Source organism: Phoca vitulina, unplaced genomic scaffold (assembly GCF_004348235.1).
Source record: "Phoca vitulina isolate PV1807 unplaced genomic scaffold, GSC_HSeal_1.0 scaffold37, whole genome shotgun sequence".
Classification (NCBI taxonomy): Eukaryota; Metazoa; Chordata; class Mammalia; order Carnivora; family Phocidae; genus Phoca; species Phoca vitulina.
The window spans coordinates 17,558,740-17,582,873 of NW_022589740.1; the positions used below are offsets into that span (position 1 = coordinate 17,558,740).

Below are 24,134 nucleotides of genomic sequence, written 5' to 3' on the forward strand. Positions count from 1 at the left end.
GTGTTTGGGGAACGCCAGATACAGATTCCAGAGTTGGTGGGATATCATCCGGCAGTGGCAGCAAGGAGACTGTGAGCAGATCTTACGAGCCATGTCAAGCCATGTTGCATGGAGCTGGTTCTTTTTCCTCAGGAAAGAGCTAATAAAACGGTTGCAGAATGGAAATGACATGTTGAGGGTTGCATGTTAGATCATGAATGTTCAGTATGGAACATCAGTTAGAAGAAGTATGGGGATCAGAGATGATGCCACACTCTTCTGAGGAGCATTGTTTATTTTTAAATAAAAAAAATGTCCTCCCCTGTCCTTACTGAAAGGGCTCCGTGGACAAAAGTAAGGGAAACCCTGGCTTAAAGTTAAGCGGGTTTCTTCACTGTATGACTTCTCGGGGCTACTGCAAGCTAACAGTCATTCTGAATTTCCAAGACAGGCATAGGGTGGGCAGCCCTTTTCAAATATATTTGATCATAGAATCCTTTTTCATTTTTTTTAATTGAGAGAGAATGCACATGCATGCACCAGAGAGGGAGTGGGGGTGAGAGCAGAGGGAGGAGGAGAGAGAATCTCAAGCGGACTCTGCTGAGCACTGAGCCTGACACAGGGCTGGATCTCACAACCCTGAGATCATGACCTGAGCCGAAATCAAGAGTCAGACGCTTAACCGACTGAACCACCTGGGCGCCCCTAGAATCCTGTTTGTAAAAGAGTGTCTAACAGCTGGTTTCATCAAACACCAGTTTGGTAGCTTCTGAATGAGGCAATAACAAGAGGAAAAAAGTCTGAAATAAGATATCAAGGGAGGAATTAAGTTTGAAATTTATTTGGGAAATAAGCAAGACTTGGTTGTGGGAAGTAAGGAGGAAGTAGGAGGCAGAAGCTGGGGTCCCATTTGTGTGACTGAGGTCGGGTGGTGGGATCATTGAGGTTGGAAATAGGGAATAAAGAACTGTATTGGGGAGAAGAGTTGAGGTTTGGACGGGTTGAATTTTAAAGCACCTGCAGAATTCAGGAGATGATGGGTCGATCACTGGATGCGCATGTGAAGACATGGAAAGATAAAAATTTGAATGGCGTCAGCACGTATAAAAAAATCACGAAAATGGTTGAGGTCACAGAGAATGTGGGGACTTAAAAAAAGTTTAAGTCAGAAGCAGAGAAAGGATTTTGAGGAAAGCGGAAATAGCATTTCAAGAAGGAAGAAATAGATAACAGTGTCATGCTGCAGAGAATGTGTTTGGCTTTGGCAGTTAGGTCCCTGGTGACCTTAATGGGAGTCATTCAGTGAAGTGGTAGACATAGCCAGATTGAGACAAGTGGAGGGGACAGGGCTGCTCTGAGGGGACAGTGAAGAGTGGGTATAGGCTACTCTTTGAAGGAGTCTGGATGAGAAGAGGAAGCAAGGAGTTCAAAAAGAATTTTTTTTAGACTGAGAGTGACTTAAGTGTTTATAGGTTGAAAGGAACGAACCCATCAAAGGAGATAGTGAAGATGCTGAGGATCGAGAGCCTCACCCGTGCAGCAGGATCCAAGGACGTGGGAGCATGAGCTACGTTAATGCTGTTAAGACGGGAAGAAAGAGATGTGAACAGGTGTGGATGTAGATTACTTGATTGCTCAGTGAATTTGAGGTGGCTCACCTCCATACGTGCAGTGCAAAATGATGAGATAAGTAACTTAGAGAATTGGGAAAACAGGGAAATACGGTAAGGAAAAAACGGATACAGTTCATATGGCAAAGTATTTAAGAATGACTTATACTCTTCAAGTGGGATGAATTCTGGCAAGTTAGGGGTGAAATAAGCATTGGAAAAAAGTAGAAGTTAAGTGAGTTTGTGCTGATAACCTCAGTTTTCTTTTTTAAAAAGAAATTTTTTAAAAAACATACATGTACAAAATTACAGTTTTAAAATGGTTGCATAATTTATGTGGGTTTTTTTTTAATCATTTGAAATGATTTCATTAAAAATCATCGGGGCGCCTGGGAGGTTCAGTCAGATAACCGTCTGCCTTCAGCTCAGGTCATGATCTCAGGGTCCTGGGATCGAGCCCCATGTCGGGCTCCCTGCTCAGCGGGGAATCTGCTTGTCCCTCTGCCCCTCCCCCTGCTTCTGCGTGCGCACGCGTACTCTCTCTCTCTCAAATAAATAAATCTTTTTTTTTTTTTTAAAGATTTTATTTATTTATTTGTCAGAGAGAGACACAGTGAGAGAGGGAACACAAGCAGGAGGAGTGGGAGAGGGAGAAGCAGGCTTCCCGTGGAGCAGGGAGCCCGATGCGGGGCTCGATCCCAGGACCCTGGGATCATGACCTGAGCCGAAGGCAGACGCTTAACGACTGAGCCACCCAGGCGCCCCTAAATAAATCTTTTTTTTAAAAAAAGAATCATCAATATGGATATTTTGTCACTTAATGTGAGGATTTTAGAAGGTTGATGTTAAACTTCTACTACTACACCTGAAGCAATGTCACTTCACTGAAATACAGTATTTTCATCTGGGTTAGAGAAAGTTACAAGCCTGTAACTTTACTGAGAAGTTACTGTGTACCTTTGCCGAGTGATTACCCGAGCATGTGCAGTCTATGCAAAGAGGAGTTTTCTGAGGTTTTAAAAACAGTGTCAGATGTGATACTCTAGCAAAGAGTTTGTAGTCCTGCCTTAAATCCACATAATTACGATTGGTCATAATTACTATTGCAATAATTACTTTTCCATTCCTAGCCAGTACTGTGTCCAGGAAGCAGTCTAATTTCAAATGGATATTTACAGAATAATCCCCAATCTCAAGATTTTCAGAGGACCAGCAAGATAGGCGACAATAATTAATTTTTTTAAAGATTCTGATTATGAACTACATGCTGGAGCTGATCACGTAACAAAGATGACTGAACACATTCTTTTACTCTTCCAGAATCTCATTGAAATGACTGGAGAAATACTAAAAATAGATTAATAGCAGAACTGGAAAACCAGAACATGAACAGTGTGGAATTCCTAGAAGATAAAAAGCAGATTATCGAGGATCAGTTAATTAAAGAGTGAAGCAGCTCAGCCATTCTGCGCACCTTTGAAGCACCTAATTCTGGAGTTTGCCACCAGGCTAAGGCTAAGAAAACAGCTCTTTGAGGTAGGAGTTCTGACACAGACACACTGGGATCGGAGAAGAAGGGTGTTACCCAAATGACTCCAAGGAGGAACCGAGGATCTGCTGCCCAGCCACTCGCTCTGGCTGTGGGGAGCAGCCGCTCCCTTTCTCATCACCACAGGCGCCCATGGTCAGCATCTGTGTTCACTAAAAGTGGGACCGTTGTTTGGCTGAGGAAAAGCACTTCAAACTGTAATCTTAGGTCTGCATCCATAAATAACGCCAAGAATCATCAGATTTGAAGAAAACCAGTAACATAAAAGGAGACACCAAATTAAAACAAAGTAACCTGTTCAAGAAAGTAGAAGAAACAGAAGAAATGTAAAAATGAATATGATTAAGGTCATATTCATAAGGATATTGTATCCATAAACAATAAGATGCTAGGAAAAAAATATTTAGTCTCTAGAAACTGAAAATATAATTATGAAAAAACACTCAGAAGATGGGCTAGATTGCAGAATGGGTTCAGCTGAAGCTTAAATGCATGAAATGCAAGATTTGAGAGATTCTCCCTAATATGCCCTGCAAAGGGATGAAAGGTAGATATTATGAAAGAAAAGTGCAAGTCCTCCACAAACTCAGACGTATAGTAATTGCACAAGTAGTAAGCAGTTGGCATATAGTAAGTACACAAATGCTTGTGGAATTAATGAGACAGCACAGATTTCAGTATTAGACTTCTTATTCAACAACTAAAAGAGATTTTTCTCTAAGAATTACTAAGCACACTGAACAGTGAATCCGTGATGAGATTTTAAATCAAAGCAACTGATGATGCCATGAGATCTGCCATTCCCCTTTATAATCATGAGATGCCTATAATCAGAAAAAGTCTAAATGAATATTAATGCATATGGGAAAATAAAGTGAGCTCCACATCACCCTCAACCTGGGAGCCAGCTGATGAAGCATCACTATTTAGAATGTTGCTGGTTGCAACACCCAAGGAAAAAGAGAGTGAGGCAACGTTCACTGACTTAAAGCTTCTGCACACATGCCACTTCTCACACTTCATTAGCCAGGAGTGTCACATGGCCGTGCCCTAGTTCAGAGCAGGGAAGCACAGTGCGGACTTACTGTGTCGAGACAAGGAGAGAGAAACGAATACGTGTCAACAACTTTCATAGCTACCAGCTGCCAGGAATGGGAGGTGGAATTTAAAAATCCAAGAAAAGTCAGGAAAGAGAAAAGTTGTTACATAGGGGAAAAAAAAAGTAAGACCAAATGCTTTTCTCACAATAAATCTAAGTAGGTTAAATTCTCAAATTCCTTAGGCTTGAGTAAAAACAAAAAATCCAACTATGCACTATTTACAAAAAGCAAATCTATCATGGATTATAAAGAAATAGACAAAGGTATACCAGGCGGATGCTAACAAAAGTGGGTGTGACTTTGTTAACTTCTGGCTAAATAGAATAAATAGAATCCAAAATGAAAAGCATTAAAGGGGGGCAAAGAAGAAAGCATTTCTTTTTGACTAATAAAAAGTATAGTTTGCTGAGGGATTTTTTTTTAACATTTTTTTAAAGATTTTATTTATTTCTTAGCACAAGCAGGGAGGAGGGGCAGAGGGAGAGGGAGAAGCAGACTCCCCGATGAGCAGGGAGCCTGATGCAGGGCTTGATCCCAGGACCCCCGGACCATGACCCGGGCCAAAGGCAGACGCTTAATCAGCTGAGCCACCCAGGCACCCCTTGCTGAAAGATTTTTTAAAATATATCTCCAACCTAAAAACTCAGTTTCAAAATTGATGGAGTGAAAATTTTAGAAATACAAGGAAAAATGGACAAACCAATTATGAGAAAGGCTTTAACACATCTCTCTTCAAAATCAGTGGATCCACCACTACACACTTATTAGAATGGCTAAAATAAAAAAATATGGTACAAGTACTGGTGAGGATGCAGAACAACAGGAATTCTCATAGACTGCTGGTAGAAATGCGAGATAATGTGGCCACTCAAAACAGACTGCCAGTGTCTCTAAATAGTAAACATATCATACGACCCCCACCGTCACTCCTGGGTGTTCACATAAAAACTGGTACATGAATGTTTATAGCAGCTCCATTCATAATCACCAAAATGTCTTCCAACAGGCGAGTGAATAAGCAAATGATAGTGTATCCACACACGCGATAAAAAGGAATGAATTACATATATAACAACTTGGGTGAATCTCAAAAGTCCTATGCTAACTGAAAAAAGCCCCAAAGTTACATACTCTATGATTTCGTGTATTTGACATTCTTGAAAAGGCAAAACTATGGTGATAAGAGGATAGATCTGTGGTTGTCAGGTTTTGGGGAGGGGGGAGGATTTGATAACAAAGAGGCTATGCAGGGGTGTATCTTTTGGTGATGAACTTCTGTATTATGATTGTGATTATGATTGCAGTGGTGGTAATACAAACCCATACATACGTCAAAAATCATGGAACTGTACCCTCCTGAGTCATTTTTACTGTATGATAATGTTAAAGCAAAAAACTCAGGTCCCACCCCCTACCAATAGGTCAAGATAAGGAAGGTATTATAAGTATTTTGTATCCACCATGAATACAAAACGTTCTTTTGGAAGATCTATGGAACACTAATCAAAATGACTGATATGAGAGGGGAAAACCTGTAAAATGCAAAGATCCTACAGATTGTGTCCTCTTTGCAAAATGTAATAAAACTAGTAACAAAACTAGTTGACTTGGAAATTTTTGAATTACCTTTTACACCTTTTATTAACTCCTTGATGGGGGAAATCAAAACAAATTATAGACAATTTAGAGTGAATAAAAGTTACTTCTCAAAACCTAGGAGATTCTGCCAAATAAGATGTTAGAGGAAAATTTATAGGTTTTGACTTATTTTTCAAGAAATAAGAAAACTGAAAATAGGGGCACCTGGCTGGCTCAGTCAGTGGAACATGTGATACGATCTCTCGGTTGTGAGTTTGAGCCCCACACTGGGTGTGGAGATTACTTAGGAATAAAATCTTAAAAAAGAAGAAGAAGAAAAAGAAAGCTGAAAACAGGTGAAATAAAACTTAACTTTAGAAACCAGAAAAAAAGGTAAGCTGAAAGAAGCAAGGGATTTAAAAAGTTAAAAGCAGAAATGAATAAAATAGAAAGCAAACACATCTTGATCAATAAAATTAAAAAGTTCTAATGTAAAAACCAGTAAAAGGCAAACCTTTGAAAAATATGATAAAAACAAGAAGTAACCAACAAAAATATATAACCAGAATTAATAATTTTTAGAAAGATAACATACTTTTTTAATTAGAAGGGAGTACTATTTACAATTTACTCCTAATGTAATTATATAGCTTCATTCCAATTTGAAAGAACCAGATGAAGTGTGATGACTTTTTTAAAAAAATAGATTCTAAAAATACATAAGAAGTAGAAAATGTAAATAGACCAAGTAATTTAGGAGAAATTAAAAAGGTAGTATGAGAACTTCTTTTAAAAAGGCAAATACTGGGGTGCCTGGGTGACTCAGTTGGTTAAGCATCCAATTCTTGATTTCATCTCAGGTCATAATCTCAAGGTCATGAGATCAAGCCCTGAGTCAGGCTCTGCGCTCCACACAGAGTATGCTTGACATTCCCTCTCCCTCCCCTTCTGCCTTTCCCCCTGCTATTTGCACATGCTCTCTCTCTCTCTCCCCCTCTCTCATAAATAAATAAAGGCAAATGCTACCAGACAAACCTTCAAGGCATCCACATATTTGTAAACCATTCTAGAGGATAGAAAAGAAAATGCAAAGCTGCCTAATTCATTCCATGTGGAAAGCATAATCCTGATACCAAAACTGCACAAATAAAACACAAGGAAAACTGTAGACCAATCTCACTTAACAGAGGTGCAAACCACTATAACTCACTAAATTAACAGATTAAAGAATGAAATACCATCTTCACTGCCGAAAAAAGCATTTAATAAATCAAACACCCTCTGGTACTCTTAATCTAGAAACAGAAGGAAACTTTACCTTGTAGCTTGATTAAACGTATCTATCTGAGATCTACACAAACAAACTTGATGAAAAAACTTAGAAACTGAGAAAATACAAAAATAGTGCTAAAAAGTATACACAACGCAAAGACAGTTGTCATCATAAATGTTTTTGGACAAAAAGGAAACTAATGAGGGGCGCCTGGGTGGCTCAGATGGTTGGGCGTCTGCCTTCGGCTCGGGTCATGATCCCAGGGTCCTGGGATCGAGCCCCACATCGGGCTCCTGGCTCAGCGGGGAGCCTGCTTTTCCCTCGGCCTCTGCCTCTCTCCCTGCTCATGCTTTCTCTCTCTCTCTGTATCTCTGTGTCTCAAATGAATAAATAAAAAATCTTAAAAAAAAAAAAAAAGGAAACTAATGATTATCCACTGGCATGGTATTACAATTAATGAGAAACTTAGTAAGCAGACGGCACAACACCAACATCAAAAACTTTTTTATACACCAGCACTAGCCAATTAGGAAATGTATGGAGGAAAAGATCCTACTCATGTAGAAATAAGGTTAACAGAGAAATGTTAAGGCCCATATGAATAATAATAATAAAAAAATCTATGCTGAAGGATATAAAAATAGACCCCCCCAAATGGAGAGTCATGCCACAGTTCTAAGAGGAAGACCCAACACAATAAATGTGTCCATTCTACCAAAAAACTCATAAATTCAAAGCAATTTCATATAATCAAAGCAAGGGTTTTTAAATGGATAGAACAACCTAATTACAAAGCTCATCTGGAAGACCACGCACAAAACAACTCTGAAATCAAAACAGTCCATGGAGCAAAAGTAAATGAAATAATGTGGTATTGGCACAGGAATAATCAAATAGGTTAAAAGCACAGAACAAAGAATCCAGGAACAGAGCCACGTATACAAAGGAATTTAGTACTTGAAAAATGGCATTACAAATAGGTAAGGAATGGGGCGCTGGGTGGCTCAGTCGTTAAGCATCTGCCTTCGGCTCAGGTCATGATCTCGGGGTCCTGAGATCGAGCCCCACATCGGGCTCCCTGCTTGGCGGGAAGCCTGCTTCTCCCTCTCCCATTCCCTCTGCTTGTGTTCCCTCTCTTGCTATGTCTCTGTCAAATAAATAAAATCTTTAAAAAAAAAAAATAGGTAAGGAAGAGTTGAACTATTCAGTAAATGATGCTGGGATTACTCATTACTTGGAAAACATTTTCTTCTTTCATACCATGGAAAACAAAATCCAGATGAATTAAACATTGAAATATAAAAATAACTAGAAATATTGGAAAATTACTTTTAATAAATGTGGGGTGAGGAAGACCCTCTTAAGAAAACCCAGTATCCACAAAAGAAAAAAACAAAAACAAAAACAAAAAAAACTTGATAGATTTGACCACATTAAAAAATGTCAAAATTCTGGGGTGCCTGGGTGGTGCAGTGGGTTAAGTGTCCGACTCTTGGTTTCAGCTCAGGTCCTGACCTCAATGTCGTGAGATCGAGGCCCGCATCAGGCTCTGAGCTCAGAGTGAGTCTACTTCAGATTCTCTCTCCTCCGTCTGCCTCTCCTGCTTGTGCATGCTTGCCAGCATGCTCTCTCTCTCAAATAAATCTTTTAAAAAAAAATGTCGGGCGCCTGGGTGGCTCAGTCGTTACGCGTCTGCCTTCAGCTCAGGTCATGAGTAAAATCTTTAAAGAAAAAAAAAAGTCAAACTTCTGTACACAAATTAAACAGACAAAAGGTTGGGAAAATATGTAAAACATAACAGGTTAAATACAGCTAATATAAAGCACCCACAAACCAGACAAAAAATGGACAAAGGATATAAAAATATTTTTATAGGGGCGCCTGGGTGGCTCAGTCGTTAAGCGTCTGCCTTCGGCTCAGGTCATAATCCCAGGGTCCTGGGATCGAGCCCCGCATCGGGCTCCCTGCTCAGCGGGAAGCCTGCTTCTCCCTCTCCCACTCCCCCTGCTTGTGTTCCCTCTCTCACTGTCAAATAAATAAAATCTTTAAAAAAAAAAAAAATTTTTATAAACAAAAATATAAACATTCAACTTCTAAAGAAATCAAAAATTAAAATGAGATACTGTTTTTTAGTCCTTGAAGCGTCAGATATGAGACGACGGGTGACAGTGCTGGAGATACTCTGAGTAAAGAGCACTCTCGTTGCTGAAGGATGTGTAAGTCGATACAGTTCTGGGGGTGGACAGTTTGGCAGTGTATATCAATATTTAAAATGTGTCTAGCCTCTGATTTAATAACCATGATTCTAAGCATCCAGCCTAAAGACATATTCACACGAGTCCTAAGAGTCAATAAGAATGTGCATTGAAGCATTTTTTTTTAAAGATTTTATTTATTTATTTGACAGAGAGAGACACAGCGAGAGAGGGAACACAAGCAGGGGGAGCGGGAGAGGAAGAAGCAGGCCTCCCGCTGAGCAGGGAGCCCGATGCGGGGCTCGATCCCAGGACCCTGGGATCATGACCTGAGCTGAAGGCAGGCGCCTAATGACTGAGCCACCCAGGCGCCCCAAAGCATTTTTTGAAATAATAAAAAATTAGAAACAACATAATTGTACATAAATGTGGAAATTATGGAATTAGTAGCTACCAGTTCCTACCATGCAGTACTCTGCAGCGGATAAAACAGCAGCTCTGTATGTAGTATGGACACGGAAGTATTTTTAAGACATACTGATACGGGGTGCCTGGCTGGCTCAGTCGGTAGAACATGCAACTCTTGATCTCAGTGTTGAGCTGGAGCCCCACACTGAGTGTGCAGATTACTTAAAAAATAAAATCTTTAAAAAAAAAAGACACACTGACATGAAAAACAAGTTCTGCCATAATACTTATTGCACACTATTTACATTTATATCGTTAAAAACCTGTTTACACATATACGGTGTACATTTTTGTCTGTGCGTGCCTAGAAAATACTCTGTAATAATACATATCAAGCTGTTGAGAGTGACTCTGCAGAAGGCAGGAGGATTGTGAGGAGGGACAAAAGGGGGCTTTTCTTATTTTACTCCATTTACTTTAGGTTGTTTGCTTTTTTTTTTTTTTTAAGATTTTATTTATTTATTTGACAGAGAGACAGTGAGAGAGGGAACACAAGCAGGGGGATGGGAGAGGGAGAAGCAGGCTTCCCGCGGAGCAGGGAGCCCAATGTGGGGCTCGATCCCAGGACCCTGGGATCATGACCTGAGCCGAAGGCAGACGCTTAACGACTGAGCCACCCAGGCGCCCTGCTTTTTTTTTTTTTTTAACGTAGGCTCCATGCCCAGTGTGGAGCCCAATGTGGGACTTGAACTCAAGACCCTGAGCTCAAGACCTGAGCTGATATCAAGAGTCAGACACTTAACTGACTGAGCCACCCAGGTGCCCCTGATTTTGTTTTTTAATAAGCCTCTTTTTATGGTTGACAAGTAATTTTCTAAATTCTCTTCATCACAGAGACCTTGGAAAATACAAACATATGACCTGCCATCCTGTATGTCCCGTGTCCATCTATTTTTCAAAATCTGGCTGTCCTAGTATCTATGTGGAAAATGAGCTTTACCCTGTAACCTGTGTAACTCAGAGCTTTAAACCCGATGGCTTCTTACATAGTATATTCAAACTGCCTTTTTTTTTTTTTTTAACTACAACCCACAGTAAAAATTATATTTTATGCGAAGGAAAAGGTAATTGTCCTGGCCCACACCTGCCTTGTGTGCACACGTAGTGAACGGAAAATTTCATCGAACAGCTCTTACTGTACTTCTAGTGACACTCTAGTATGTTCTGTCCTGTTTCATTCCTTTAAAGAAAATTCTGTTTGCAACCCACTAAGTAGGTTTCACAATCCACAACTGGGTCATGACCAATGGTATGAAAACACTGGGGAGAATGCTTCAGACACTTGTTCTGTCTACTCCTGACCAAACTGCTGCGGGCGTGCAATGCGAGGCTGTCCCACCTTTGCATCCTTCCTCCAGGGGTCAAAGTCCTTCTCCATTTGTGCGTTACTTGCAAAGCACAGCTTTCTTGAGCTCTTTCCCTCTCATTAGGTAATTTACGTGAGATTCCCCTTTAAAAAACCCTTTGTTACAGTGAAAGCCTGAGTTTTCAAACTGATGCATCTACACAGAATCCTAAAAATACAATTTGGTTAAAGAATTAAAAAAAAAAACACAAATGTCCTGTGATTTAAGGCACTTGCTTGGTGTTGCTCACGAGGCGATTAATGTACTTACTGGAAGGGCTGAAAGGGCTCAATCCCTTAGTACAGTTTGTAAATTTTAAACCAGTGTGAATTTAAAAACAAAAAACAGAAAAACAACCAAGCAGTTTAGAGTTAGATAAGGACACCTCCTATAGATTAGATAATCATTAACTTTGTTCCCAAGTGACTAGGGAGGATTACTTGGTTTATTTTAAGGTCTCCAAAAGATAGTCCTCAATGTCCTTGACTGTGGAGGAGGCTCTTTTTTGTTTTTTGTTTTTTTTTTTTTTGACAGAGACAGAGACAGCGAGAGAGGGAACACAAGCAGGGGGAGTGGGAGAGGGAGAAACAGGCTTCCCGCTGAGCAGGGAGCCCGATGCGGGGCTCGATTCCAGGACCCCGGGATCATGACCTGAGCCGAAGGCAGACGCTTAACGACTGAGCCACCCAGGCGCCCTGGAAGAGGCTTTTATCTCTACACCGGAAAAACCAAACACAAAACTTTGCAAAAATCTTAAAACTAGATAATCCCCGGGGCCTTTTTTCTTAAAGGATAAATTTGACCGCGGTGTGAAAACAGAAAAATCAGGAGAGGGGATAGGAGAGGTGTTGTATAAGGTTACACAACAATATTGTATTATAATCATCAAACTTGCTAAGAGACTAGATCTTAATTATTCCAACCACTAAAAAGAAATGATAATTGTGTGACGTGGTGGAGGTGCTAATTACCGCTACACTGACAATCATACAAATGTATCAAATCAATGTGTTGTACACCTTAAATTAACAAAATGTTATATGTCAAAAATATTTCAATTAAAAAAGCTAAAATCAGTTTACTAAATAGCTCTAATTTCTTTACACCGAAGTCAAACCAAATCTTTTCTAAGAACCTAGTGCCTTGGGGCGCCTGGGTGGCTCAGTCAGTTAAGCGCTCGACTCTTGATTTCAGCTCAGGTCATGATCTCAGGGTCGTGGGATCGAGCCCCACACGTCAGGCTCTGCGCTCACTGGGGAGTCGGTTTGAGATTTTCTCTTTCCTCTCCCTCTGCCCCTTGGCGTGCCTGCTCTCTCTCTCTCAAATAAATAAATAAAATCTTAAAAAAAAAAAAAAAAGAAAGAATCTAGTGCCTTATTGTATACCAGATAGGAGACACTTTCACGTATTATTCCAAGACCTGGAAACCTATGAGGGGTCAAAGGTGTTATCTTTATACCCTTTATATCAGTCATACCCTGGTTCAAGCTATTGCTTACAATCAAGTGAACCGCTAGCTGTTTTTGGGACGAGTGGCAAGAATGGCAAATTTGAAGCTATGGAACATGGTTTTCTTGGTTTCCTGCTCTTCTTAGGCTTATATAATTTTCTGTAGTTGCTCTCTTATCCAATGTAGTTAATATAATAACCTTGTAACTATATAATAAGTTTAAACTGGCTAATGCTTCAAAATTTTTGGTATAGATTTCCATTCATTTTTTAGTTTAAAAAATTAAATATTATAATTTTTTAAAATTACATCACTTTCTTCAGGGGCACCTGGCTCAGTCAGTTAAGCATCCGACTCTCGGTTTCAGCTCAGGTCTTCATCTCAGGGTCATGAGTCCACGCTGGGCATGAAGCCTACTTTTAATAACTTTTTGCAGAAATCACTCATCTTAAACCGAGTGAAGTCTATAGTCTTCAAGGCCTAGGTTTGAATACAATTGATAAGATGAAGTTTGGTGTTTTCTTTCACTGATAGGAGCAGATTTACCCTGAACCTTTTACTGCGGGTTAAGATTTTAGGTCTTTAGGTTAAAATAAAGCTTCAGGCCTACAACCCTCAGTTGTCCATAATTTTGCCATACCTTTAAAGTATTTCCTTTTTGTCCCAATTTTAATAAATGTGCTGCCAAAGCAAGCACTCAAGTATTCCCTTTTATAAACAGGACGAGGATCGAACTTTCCACTAACCTGAGTTAACTCTGTTCCACAATTTACAGAGAGATGGTAATCATTTAGGGTTTCTCCCTGTTTGGTCAACTGGAAACCCATAACTCTTCTCTACAACAAAAAGATGCCTCTCTGCCTATTTCTCCATCTCCCCCACGCCCCCCCACCGTTCTCCCTTGAAGGAGAGTCAGTGCCTCAGGCCTTGGGTGAGAACTAGGCCTTGCCGGTAGGACGTGGGTTGCCCTTCTGTGTTAACACTTACATTGTGCTTCAGCCCTTGCTGGTGACTTCAGCGAAATTAGAAGCAGCTTCATTTCTTCAGGGACTTCAAAGTCCCATGTGGAAGAGGCAAGGTGCCTGCTGGAATGAGGAACGTCTTACCTCCAAGCAGGCAGAGATGCGTCTCCGAGGTGGGTTTACTTTTAAGGGTTTTGCGGAGAAGCCGCTTCTGAGGAGAGCTATTGCCGCAGCACCCGGGCCTCGGCCGGCTTGGACTCCCGCTAGCCGTGCGGAAGCCTCCGTGGCATAAGGACTGACCCCACGAACGTGGGTTTCTCCCAGTTGAGTTTCAGTTCACAAGTCAGGGACTCCAGACAACTGGCCAAGGGGGTGACATCCTGGAGCACCTGAAGCCGGACTGTTCTGCAAGTGGAGGCAGCTGTGGAAAGAACCAGACTCTACCACCATTGCTGAACGAGCCCCCTTTGACTGACCCTGAACTGAAGGGGAACTGGGCAGGAAATAATTGTGGATTTTTAATTTCTTTAGAGCTCAACCTTCAAGAGAAAGGATATTAATTTTTTTTTTTTTAGACTTTAATTCCTCCCTGAGAATTTAATAATGTGAGGCATTTCATACAGTTCAAATCAGGGCATTTTAATATTGCCGGCATTTATTATTTGGAGTAGATTTATGCCTTCATTTGAATTCACTGCATAATCTCCAGCAAGCTCTATCGAATGCCCGACCTGGGAAAATCTAAGATGGAAAACAGATTGGGGAGTGCATTTTGAGGCTAGAGCATTGGGATAGGCTTGAGGGAATTTAATCGGTGCTCCATTGAGACCCATTTCAGAGCCGTCGGGGTCCCATGGCTGACCTCAGGAGGACTCACAAGGGGATGGTGATGAGGCCGGGGAGCACTCAGCATTTTCCCAGGAAGAACAGCGGCACTCGTGCAGTGCTGAGCCCTGTGTGTTAAGAAACTCAAATGTTAGAGATACTGGGGACACAGGAAGAGACGTTTTCCCCTCCCTTCCTGTGTCAGCCGAAGTCCGTAAAGGTGAGCGTCTGCTTTCTCAGAGCTTTCGGACACTCAGCGTTCATTCTCCTCGTCAGGCCCCCTTCCTCCTCCCAGGATGAAGGAGTGGCTTATTCTGGCTGTTGAGGTCAGCAGTGGGGTTGTTCATTACACGGCTCAGCCTCCTCCTCCTGGGTATCTTCCGGATCCTGCCTGTCCCCGTTGCCTGCCATTGCCCGGTAAGTCCATTCCATTTGGTGAGGGAAGAGGAGAGAAAGACTAGCCTGAACTTGACTCTCCATCCTAGCCTGCAGTCCACCTTGAAAAGTACTGACGTGGCTACTTTAATCCCCATGAGAGCCTATTGGGCTTCCGTGAATAGGTTTCAGCTGGGTTCAGAACTTTGAAGGGAAGAACAGTAGGATTAATTAGCATCCCAGAAACAACACAGGCTGTGTTCCTTCAGGTGTCAAGACAATATAATAATTAACTCTGGAGTCCCACCACCCCGGCTTCTGTTCTAGGAGAGAATGACTATCTTCCTCAGTTCCAGGTAGAAATCCTGGTGAAACCACCTCACACCCATTAGGATGGCTACTCTAACAAACCAACAAACCCCAGAAAGTAACAAGTGTCGGTGAGGATGTGGAGAAGGAGGAAGCCTCGTGCACTGCTGGTGGGAATGTGAAATGGTGCAGCTGCTACGGAAATCAGTATGGAGTTTCCCCCCACACATTAAAAATAGAACTACCATATGATCCAGCAACTCCACTTCTGAATATATACCCCAAAGAACTGAAAGCCGGGTCTCAAATATGTATTTGTACACCCATGTTCATAGCAGCATTTGTCACAGTAGCCAAAAGGTGGAAGCAACCCAAGCATCCACTGATGGATGGATAAACAGAATGTGGTAAAAAAATATGTGAGGTAACAGAAAATAGATATACTGGACTCTAAAATACATATATTTAAAATAAATATATGGGCTCCTGAATCCTGGCACCGGGCTCCTAAAACCCTTGTCATTTCCTAAGTGATAAGAGCACTAGGAGCGTCTCTTGTTCCAATGAGGTGACTCTGGATGGGCTTCTGGATGGGGGCTGGTCACCAAAAAAACCAAAACATAATTAGCAGCTTGGAGTTTTCAGCTTGGCTCCCCCTTCTCTAGAGAGAGGAGAGGGGCTGGAAATGGAGTTAAAAATTAATCGTGCCTACGTGAGAAAGCCTCAAAAAAAATTCCAGTAGTATAGGGTTCTGAGAGCTTCCAGGTCGGTGAACACATCCACGTACCAGGAGGGTGGCACGTGCCACACATGGGACAGAATCTCCTGCCTTCAGAACCCTCCCAGATCTCGCCCTATGGATTTTTTTTTTTAAATCTGGCTGTTCATCCATATCCTTTATTATAGCCTTTAATAAACTGGTAAATATAAGTCAGTGTCCCTGAGTTCTGTGAGCTGTTCTAGCAAATACTCGGATCCAAGGGGGAGGAGGTCATGGGAACCTCTGGTTGTAGACAAGTCAGACAGAAGATGTGGGTAACCTGGGGACCTACTCCTTGCTATTGGCATTGAAGTGGGGCAAAGTCTTTTTTTTTTTTTTTAAAGATTTTATTTATTTATTTGACAGAGAGAGACACAGCGAGTGAGGGAACACAAGCAGGGGGAGCAGGAGAGGGAGAAGCAGGCTTCCCGCCGAGCAGGGAGCCCGATGCGGGGCTCGATCCCAGGACCCTGGGATCATGACCTGAGCCGAAGGCAGATGCTTAACGACTGAGCCACCCAGGCGCTCCCGAAGTGGGGCAAAGTCTTGAGGGACTGAGCCCTTACCCTGTGGGATCTGATGCTAACACGAGGCAGGGAGGGTCAGAAATGAGTTAAATTGCAGTACCCTCAGCTGGTACTGCAGAATTTCTTGGTGGGGGAAAACGCCCACACCTCCAGTGTCAGAAATGTGGTGAGTGTGGTAGTCCTGTGGGAGTAAAGACTGGGATTTTTCTAATGCAACATACGATAGAGTAGTCACATGCACAGAGACAGAAAGCAGAATGACAGTAGCCAGGGCCGGGAGGAGGGGAAGTTGTTTAATGGGTAAAGAGTTGCAGTTTTGCAAGCTGGACATGTTCTGGTGGTTGGTTGCATGCATTGTGAATGTACTTAATACTACTGAACTGTACATATAAAAATGAGTAAGACGGTAGGTTTTTTTGATTATTTGTATTTTACCACAATTTTTTTAAATCATGGGGAAGATTTGGGACGAACGCCCTTGGATCAGGGGCTCATTCTTGAAACCATCAATTGTGGCCAATGGGCAGGGTCAGCTCAGAACATCTGAGCCTCCACTCCTACGAAGAAAGGAGCACTGAGTGTCTGCTGCTGCTGGCCTTCATATAATTTGAAACTAGTAAGACGCTGGGAAGCTCTAGAATCCTGTGGCTGAAAAATATCTGTGGCAAAGAAAATCATAAATGGAGCTGAAGAGTCATTGGAATTTTTGCAGAAGAAACAATCCTGTATTTTTTTTTTTTTTACAAGGAAAAGGAAGGGGTGAAGTATTTCTTCTGAGTTGTCCAAGCATAGAAGAATAAAATTAATAAATCTCAGAAGTTCAATCCGAGATGCCAGGACAAGAAGGGCAGGAGAGACAGAGTCCTTTTTTTTTTTGCTGAAGCCCTAGGATACAGTGTTCTTGCATGATCAGTATTTCCCAGTGATGTATGATCTTCGGAGTTCAGGCCCTTAAGGTCATGTATAATTTGCAGCAATAATGACTTAGTGATTTTAAAATAAAAACGTCTTTCTTTTGTAATGTCACCTAGCACTTTGGTTCAGGATAAAATGTTAATAATTGATTTTCTGTTGAAACTTGGTTTTCCACTGGGCCAGCACCTCATACTGAGTAGTCTTACCCGCATGGGTGATGAACTGGAATGTCTGAGAGACACTGCACATCAGCAAAACAGCTCAGAATTCTGATTATTGACAGAATTTGAGATGAGGTCATCAGGCCGAGCTGTGCAAAGGAGGGGAAGGAGAGGGGATATATAATGTTTGCCTTCCCAGCCCTCTGCCTTTCCTCTGTGAAGACCATCCCACTGTGGGACTGAACTAATCACACCTCACTTCAGTACTGGGGTGCTGTCAATCCTAGTGCTCTGCACCCCTGGGTGCAGAAGTAGGTATGTGACCCAAAGGCCCCAGAGTCCTTTCAAGGTGATTTTCAAACTAGAAGCAAGGGAAGAGAGTCCCTTCTTCTCTCATGGCAAAGACAGGACAGTCCCTGGCCATGGTTTCAGGCCTGAGGAGAAAGCCAGTTTGAGAGAACGAAATGATGTGAAGAGAGAAGCAAAAATGGGGGACAGAGACATATGCAAATACACAGCTTACAGCACATGGGGGTTTTGTCCAGGTTGTCCCTGAAGCAAAGCCTCACCCTTGTCCACCGCCTTGAGGTTTGGCTCCAGGTTCCACAAATGGATTCATTTCCCCTCTGCCTAAGCTGGTCAGAGTTGAGTTTCTATCATTTTCAATGGAAAGAGTCCAGGGATACAGCCCAGAGCATCTGCACAGGCCACCCAGCACTCATAGGATGAGGAGGTGTCCCTTGAAGATAAACTAGTGCAGGATTAGGCTACTGCCTTCCCTTCCTGGGAAAACAAGGAGTAGCAGGAAGTAGGCTTGAACCCTGGACTCTGCCTTCTGCTCCCATCACTAACTGCGCCATCTTGGATGAGTTATCTTCTGGAACTCTGTAAAACGAGGGGGCTAGACAACGCACGCCATCCAAAGGGCATTCCAGCTTATATTATTTCAAATATTGAAATGTCAGTTTGATTTATGCTACTGAGTCTTCTCTTGGTTTTGACCCCAAGTCTGCCTTTAGTTCTTTGCCTGAGTCTTGCTCACTTTAACAGGGTTTAAACGTTAGTCCTTCCTTTGTTGGCTAGAGGGAGTAAGACAGGGAAAAATAGTGCACCCTGTATCTCCCCAGTTGAGTTCTCAGATATTTAATAAAGAGAGGATACCTGTTATTGGCAGCATAGGGCATCAAGAAGGCAGAAGAAAGAAGAATCACCAACTGTCCTTGGCCTTTTCTGCTCCTGAGGCTGAATGCTGCCATGGGCTGATGTTTTGCTGCAGGACAGAAGTGGCTAAAAATGCAAGGGATATGCAGACAGAGTTGAGTTCTGCTGTTTGGGCAGTGGTTAGAGTTGCTACTTTGGAAGACTTGGAAAAACTCCTTGTGTAGGTATGAGTTCCCCCAACCTAATTATGTAAGAGCCTCTCAACAGCCTGGGATTATTGTTCTTAAAATACACTGGGGTTTCTCTGTTCTTTTCAGGAAATAATCTTGTCTGTGTTGTGAGGAAGGGGAATAGTGTGGTGTCTCTTGAATAGGGTAAGTCCCTCTGAAAAATATACTTGCTTCTTACTTTGAAGTGTGTGTGTGTGCAAAAAGTTAAAGAAGATTATGATTGGTTGACACCATGAACTTTTAGTTTTTGTGTTGGGAGAAATTAAAAAATGGATTCCTTAGAATAATTCTGCCTTCAGAGAGTTGGCTGAACTTCACAGCAAAAAATCCTTGGTTGGCTGCCTGCTAAGGAGTGAACTTCACCAGTTCTGGACCCTGGGGCTATCTGGACTGTTGGGAAGTCTTACTCTCAGACAGATGGGGGAGTTTTGTATTTATATTGACACTGTATTTAACAGAGAATAAAAAAGACAAAGCCCATTCTCTAGTTTCTGTCTCTTGGTATGCTCTAATTTTTGTTTCCTGGTGATAAAAAGAATCAAAGGGTGGAATGGCTCCAAGAGGACAGACATCCCCAATTTTGGTTGTCCCTAAAGTAGCTGGATCTCACAGCATCTCTGAACAAGCAAGACAGGAACCTGAGCAGGTCTGGCTCCTCCATGGGCTCACCTACCCCCACCTTCTGCTACCAACCATCAAACAGAATCTTCTCGACAGATCTTATCCCTGGTTTATTTCTTCCTCAGGCCCATGGAGAGGAGTAGGTTGAACAATCATTGGCTCAATTAATTTATCTTGCTTAGTTATACAAAAGAAAAAGAAAGAAAGAAAGAAGAAAGAAAGAAAGAAAAGAAAGAAAGAAAGAAAGAAAGAAAGAACGAACGAACGAAAGAACAAAAGAAAGGTGTGTGTGTGTGTGTGCTCGCCCAGGTATATGCACATGCACATATATGCATATGGCCTTTTATTTGTTTTTTTTTAACCTTCTGAATCAAAATTTGCTTAATATCTATTATGTAGAATAAAAAAGCAAGATGCAAAGCAGTGCTTATATTATGTTACCTTATGTGTAAAAGGGAGAGAGGGAATAATTATATATTTATATTTGCCTGTATTTGCTAAAGAAACTTGGAAAGATACGAAAGGAACTGACAAAAGTGTTTCCTAGTGGAGATGAGATGGAAGCTAGCTGGGTGGGAGGATAAGGAAATTGTCACTGTACATCTTTTATATGTTTGATTTTTGAACCATGTGAATGTATTACCAATTCAAAAAATAGACTCAGTACCTAAACTAAAATTGTCTCAAAGGTTGGACATTCTCTGTCTATGCTCTGAATATGTATAATGTTGGAACATTTTGTTTTCATTTTTTAAAATATTTTATTTATATTTTTGAGAGAGAAAGCAAGAGCAGGAGGAGGGGCAGAGGAAGAAGCAGGCTTCCCGCTGAGCAAGGATTCCCCATGCAGGACTTGATAGCAGGACCCCGGGATCATGACCTGAGCCATAGGCAGACACTTATAGGACTGAGCCACCCAGGCGTCCATGTTTGAACATTTTAAAAGCAATCATGTGTTATATATGCCTCGGGAAAACTTCAAAAGGGAGAAGACTGTTATGTAACAACACATGCTGTTAACATTTTTCCTAGGTAAGGACATCTAGAAAAACAAAGGCGAAGTACCAGATACTTCTCTAGGGACCAAGACTGTGTAAATGCACCAAGTTCAAAAAGTAGGGAAGAAGAGGGACTCTCCCAGCCACGGGGTCTTCTAACACAAACGTCTCTAAATTTAGGTCACCAATCAGTCAGAAAGCTTCTCCTCTGAGTCACCCCCTGCCACCCTGCTCCTCTACCCACCCCTTCTTCCCGCACAAAATGCATCGCTTCCACCACCTGCAACTCACCGAGGGCTGCCGTGAACTCTGGTGGTTGCTCCAAGTCAGGGCAGCGCAGACGGATCGAGCGCCAGTTTAGTAGGACAGGAGGGAGGGACTTGGTAATCTCCCACTTGCAGCCTCACTTACCAGTGAAAACACTTACCTAGAATTCTAATTGCGCCGCGACGTGTTCATACTCGATGCCGAGAGGAAGCCTTCAAGTCTCAGCACATGCCCGGGGCAGGACGGGCCTCAGCACTCACCATGTTGCAAAGTGGTACGCCAGGATCACCAGAGTTTCTCACGGTCCAATGTCCAAGCTCACCCCACTCTTTAAATATAGACGACTTTTTTTTTTAAGATTTTATTTGAGAGAGTGTGCGCGCACAAGAGGGGAGGTGGGAAGTGGGGGGTGGGGGGATGGGGATGGGGGAGGGGCAGAGGGAGAAGCAGACTCCCTACTGAGCAGGGAGCCGGATGTGGGGACTTCATCCCAGGACCCCGGGACCATGACCTCAGTGAAGGCAGATGCTTAACCGACTGAGCCACCCAGATGCCCCTAAAAATAACCAACTTTTAAAAAATGATTATTATTTTTAATATTCACTACAGAAAATTCTGGAGCAGTAAGAGATACAAGTTCTTTCTCCTAGCAACAAAGACTGTCAGCATTGTTATTAATTCCTTCTTCCTGCCCTGGACATTCACTCAAAAAGTATCTACCAAGCACATACTGTGCTGTTGCTGGAAGTCCAGGGTGAAAAGGGCCGGTGTGGTCTCAGCTCTCAGAGGATGTGAGAGGTGGACAGTGACTAAGTACACGAGTGTTTCGGAGACGTGGCAAGTTCTGAGAGAAAGAGCCTGGGAAATATGGTGAGGAGGAACCGAAGGGTACACTGGGGGCACTTTCGATGAGGCGGCCAGGCAAGACTTGAGGAGGTGGTGTGAACTGCAGACTGAGGGATGGGCAGAGCCAGCCTTGGGGAAGCCAGAGAATGCCAGGGAGGGAAGGAGCTTGGGAGGGTCCCGGGACTGGCACAGTAATATGGGGGCGGAAGCAAGTCAAGCCCTGAGCCAAGAGGGGACCAAGGACCAGGCCAGGTAGTATCTTGTGGGCCTGTAAGGAGTCTGGTTGTTCTAAAAGTAATGGGCAGCTGTTAAAGGCTTTAAGTAGGGCAGTTACAAGATCTACTTCATGTGCGTTTTTCAAGGATGACTGTTGCCCTGTTTCGAGAATGGATTCTAAGTGGGCAAAGGGAATGCAAGGGGACCAGGTCTAGGGGTCTGGAAAGAGAGAGACCATGGGAGCTTGGATAGGCAAGCAGAGATAGAGAGAAGTGGATGGAGTAGAGAAAAGTTTTGAGGTTCAATAGACTTGCTAAGAGATTGAATATGACAATGAGGGAAGGTATACCCTCCTCTGAAACCTTGCAGGATGGGGTGGGGAATAGTTTATTAATAAAGGCAAACAGGAGGGCACCTGGGTGGCTCATTCATTTGAGTGTCTGACTCTTATTTCAGCTCAGGTCATGATCTCAGGGTCGTGAGATCGAGCCCCTCATCAGGCTCCGGTCTGGGGGGGGGGGGGGGGCGGAGTCTGCTTGAGATTCTCCCTCTCCCTCTGCCCCTTCCCCCCTGCTTGCATGCCTGTGCACATGCTCTGTCTCTCTGTCTCAAATAAATAAATAAACCTTAAAAAGAAATAAAGGCAAGCAGCTTTCTGTCTCTAGAGGTGGAGACTTCCAACTTTGGGACAGACCTCTTCACTTTAGATCATAGTAGATCTAGTATTTATAATTTCAGTCTTTCACTCAACGAATCCTTGTGAGCTTACCCTGGGCTAGGCACTGATCTAGGTGTACCAGCAAATCCACAGACTCTGCATTCTACCACACAGGCCATACGTATAGGGGCCAAGGGCAGGCTGTCCCAAAATGTTCCACTTTGGCATACTGATTATTATAAATAAAAGTTTCTTGTGCAAGAAGGACACTCAGGCCCTCCCCCATCCCCCTGAAAGCAGGAAATAACCTTCCCCTGTGAAAAGTCCCCTCCCTCTACCAGGCCGTAAAGAGACATCCTTTTCACCAGAGATGGAAAATTTAGAGCAGAAAAGACTGAATAAACAACCCTTGCTTCTTTTTACTAATTTATTTTTTTTTTTTTTTTTAAAGATTTTATTTATTTATTTGACAGAGAGAGACACAGAGAGAGAAGGAACACAAGCGGGGGAGTGGGAGAGGGAGAAGCAGGCTTCCCGCGTAGCAAGGAGCCCGATGCGGGGCTCGATCCCAGGACCCTGGGATCAGGACCTGAGCCGAAGGCAGTCACTTAATGACTGAGCCACCCAGGTGCCCTTTTTACTAATTTATTATCCCCCAGCCCAAACTCAGTTGAGAATTCTTTACTAAGTGAAGCTCCCAAAGTTAACTTCTCTTTGTCCTGTCAATTTCTCACAGGTTTATTGTCTTTTTGTCTAGGAAGCATAAAATCTGCCTGCCTTGGTCATTTCCTTAGGTCTCATTTTCATTACTGGGCCTCTGTGAGCATGTAATAAAACTCTGGTTTTTTTCCTCCTGTTAATGGGTCTCGGGTCAATTTAATTCTTAGTTCAGCTGGAAGACCTGAAGGATAGAGAAGAATTTTTCCTTCCCTTCATACACATGAATAAATAATAAATGGATGAATTCTATCGCATGTGAGAGGTGATTCATGCTTTGGAAAAAAGAGAAACGCTAGCAGGGTAAGAGTAATCAGGAGCCCCAGGTGTAGAGGGCGAGGTTTTGATATTATCAAGGTGATCATAGCAGGCCTCATTGAGCTGATGACATTTGCAAAATAGGAAAAGATTCTCTATAAACATATCAAACCCCAGAAGCTGCGGGAGGGCAAGGACTATGCCTGCATTCTTTGAGGTTCATGGTAGGAATGCAGTATTTGTGGAATGAATACATGAGTCTGAATGCATTTGTTAATGTTCTGGTTTGGGACTATAAATTATTGTCTAAGTATGAGTAGAAATTGTGACCCCCAAGGAGGTGGGCTTTTTTATTTTTTAAGTGGGGGGAATCATTGTTATGTTTGCAGAATGGAGCTGATCAGTGGTTGTAGTGGTGGAAAGCGGCTTTTGTTTTCATTTGATTTTTTTCATACTGAGCATATTCCTGTGTCATTAAAAAGTCTTCGTGAGGGGGCGCCTGGATGGCTCAGTCGGTCGGGAGTCTGACTCTTGATTTGGCTCAGGTCATGATCCCAGGGTCCTGGGATCGAGCCCTGTGTCAGGCTCCACGCTCAGAGGGGAGTCTGCTGGAGATTCTCTCTCTCCCTCTGGTTTTCCTGCTCATGTTCTGTCTCTCTCTCTAATAAATCTTTAAAAAAATAAAGGTCTTCCTATGCATCACCTGTACGTGTATGCATTCACCACAAGCATAAACCGTGATATATCGAACTGGTCTCCCCATGCTTCTCAGTCACTCCC

At 42.6% G+C, this 24,134-nt stretch overlaps 1 protein-coding gene across 1 annotated transcript in view; it reads left to right on the forward strand.

Moving 5' to 3' along the window:
• The window catches only part of CEP78 (centrosomal protein 78), a 35,683-nt gene extending 30,980 nt beyond the window's left edge, over positions 1–4,703 (forward strand). The window contains exon 18 of the mRNA XM_032427550.1: positions 2,910–4,703. Coding sequence (XP_032283441.1) covers positions 2,910–2,920 — 11 coding nt within the window. The 3' untranslated portion in view covers positions 2,921–4,703. The remainder of the gene's footprint in view (positions 1–2,909) is intronic.
• The last annotated feature ends 19,431 nt before the right edge of the window (positions 4,704–24,134 follow it).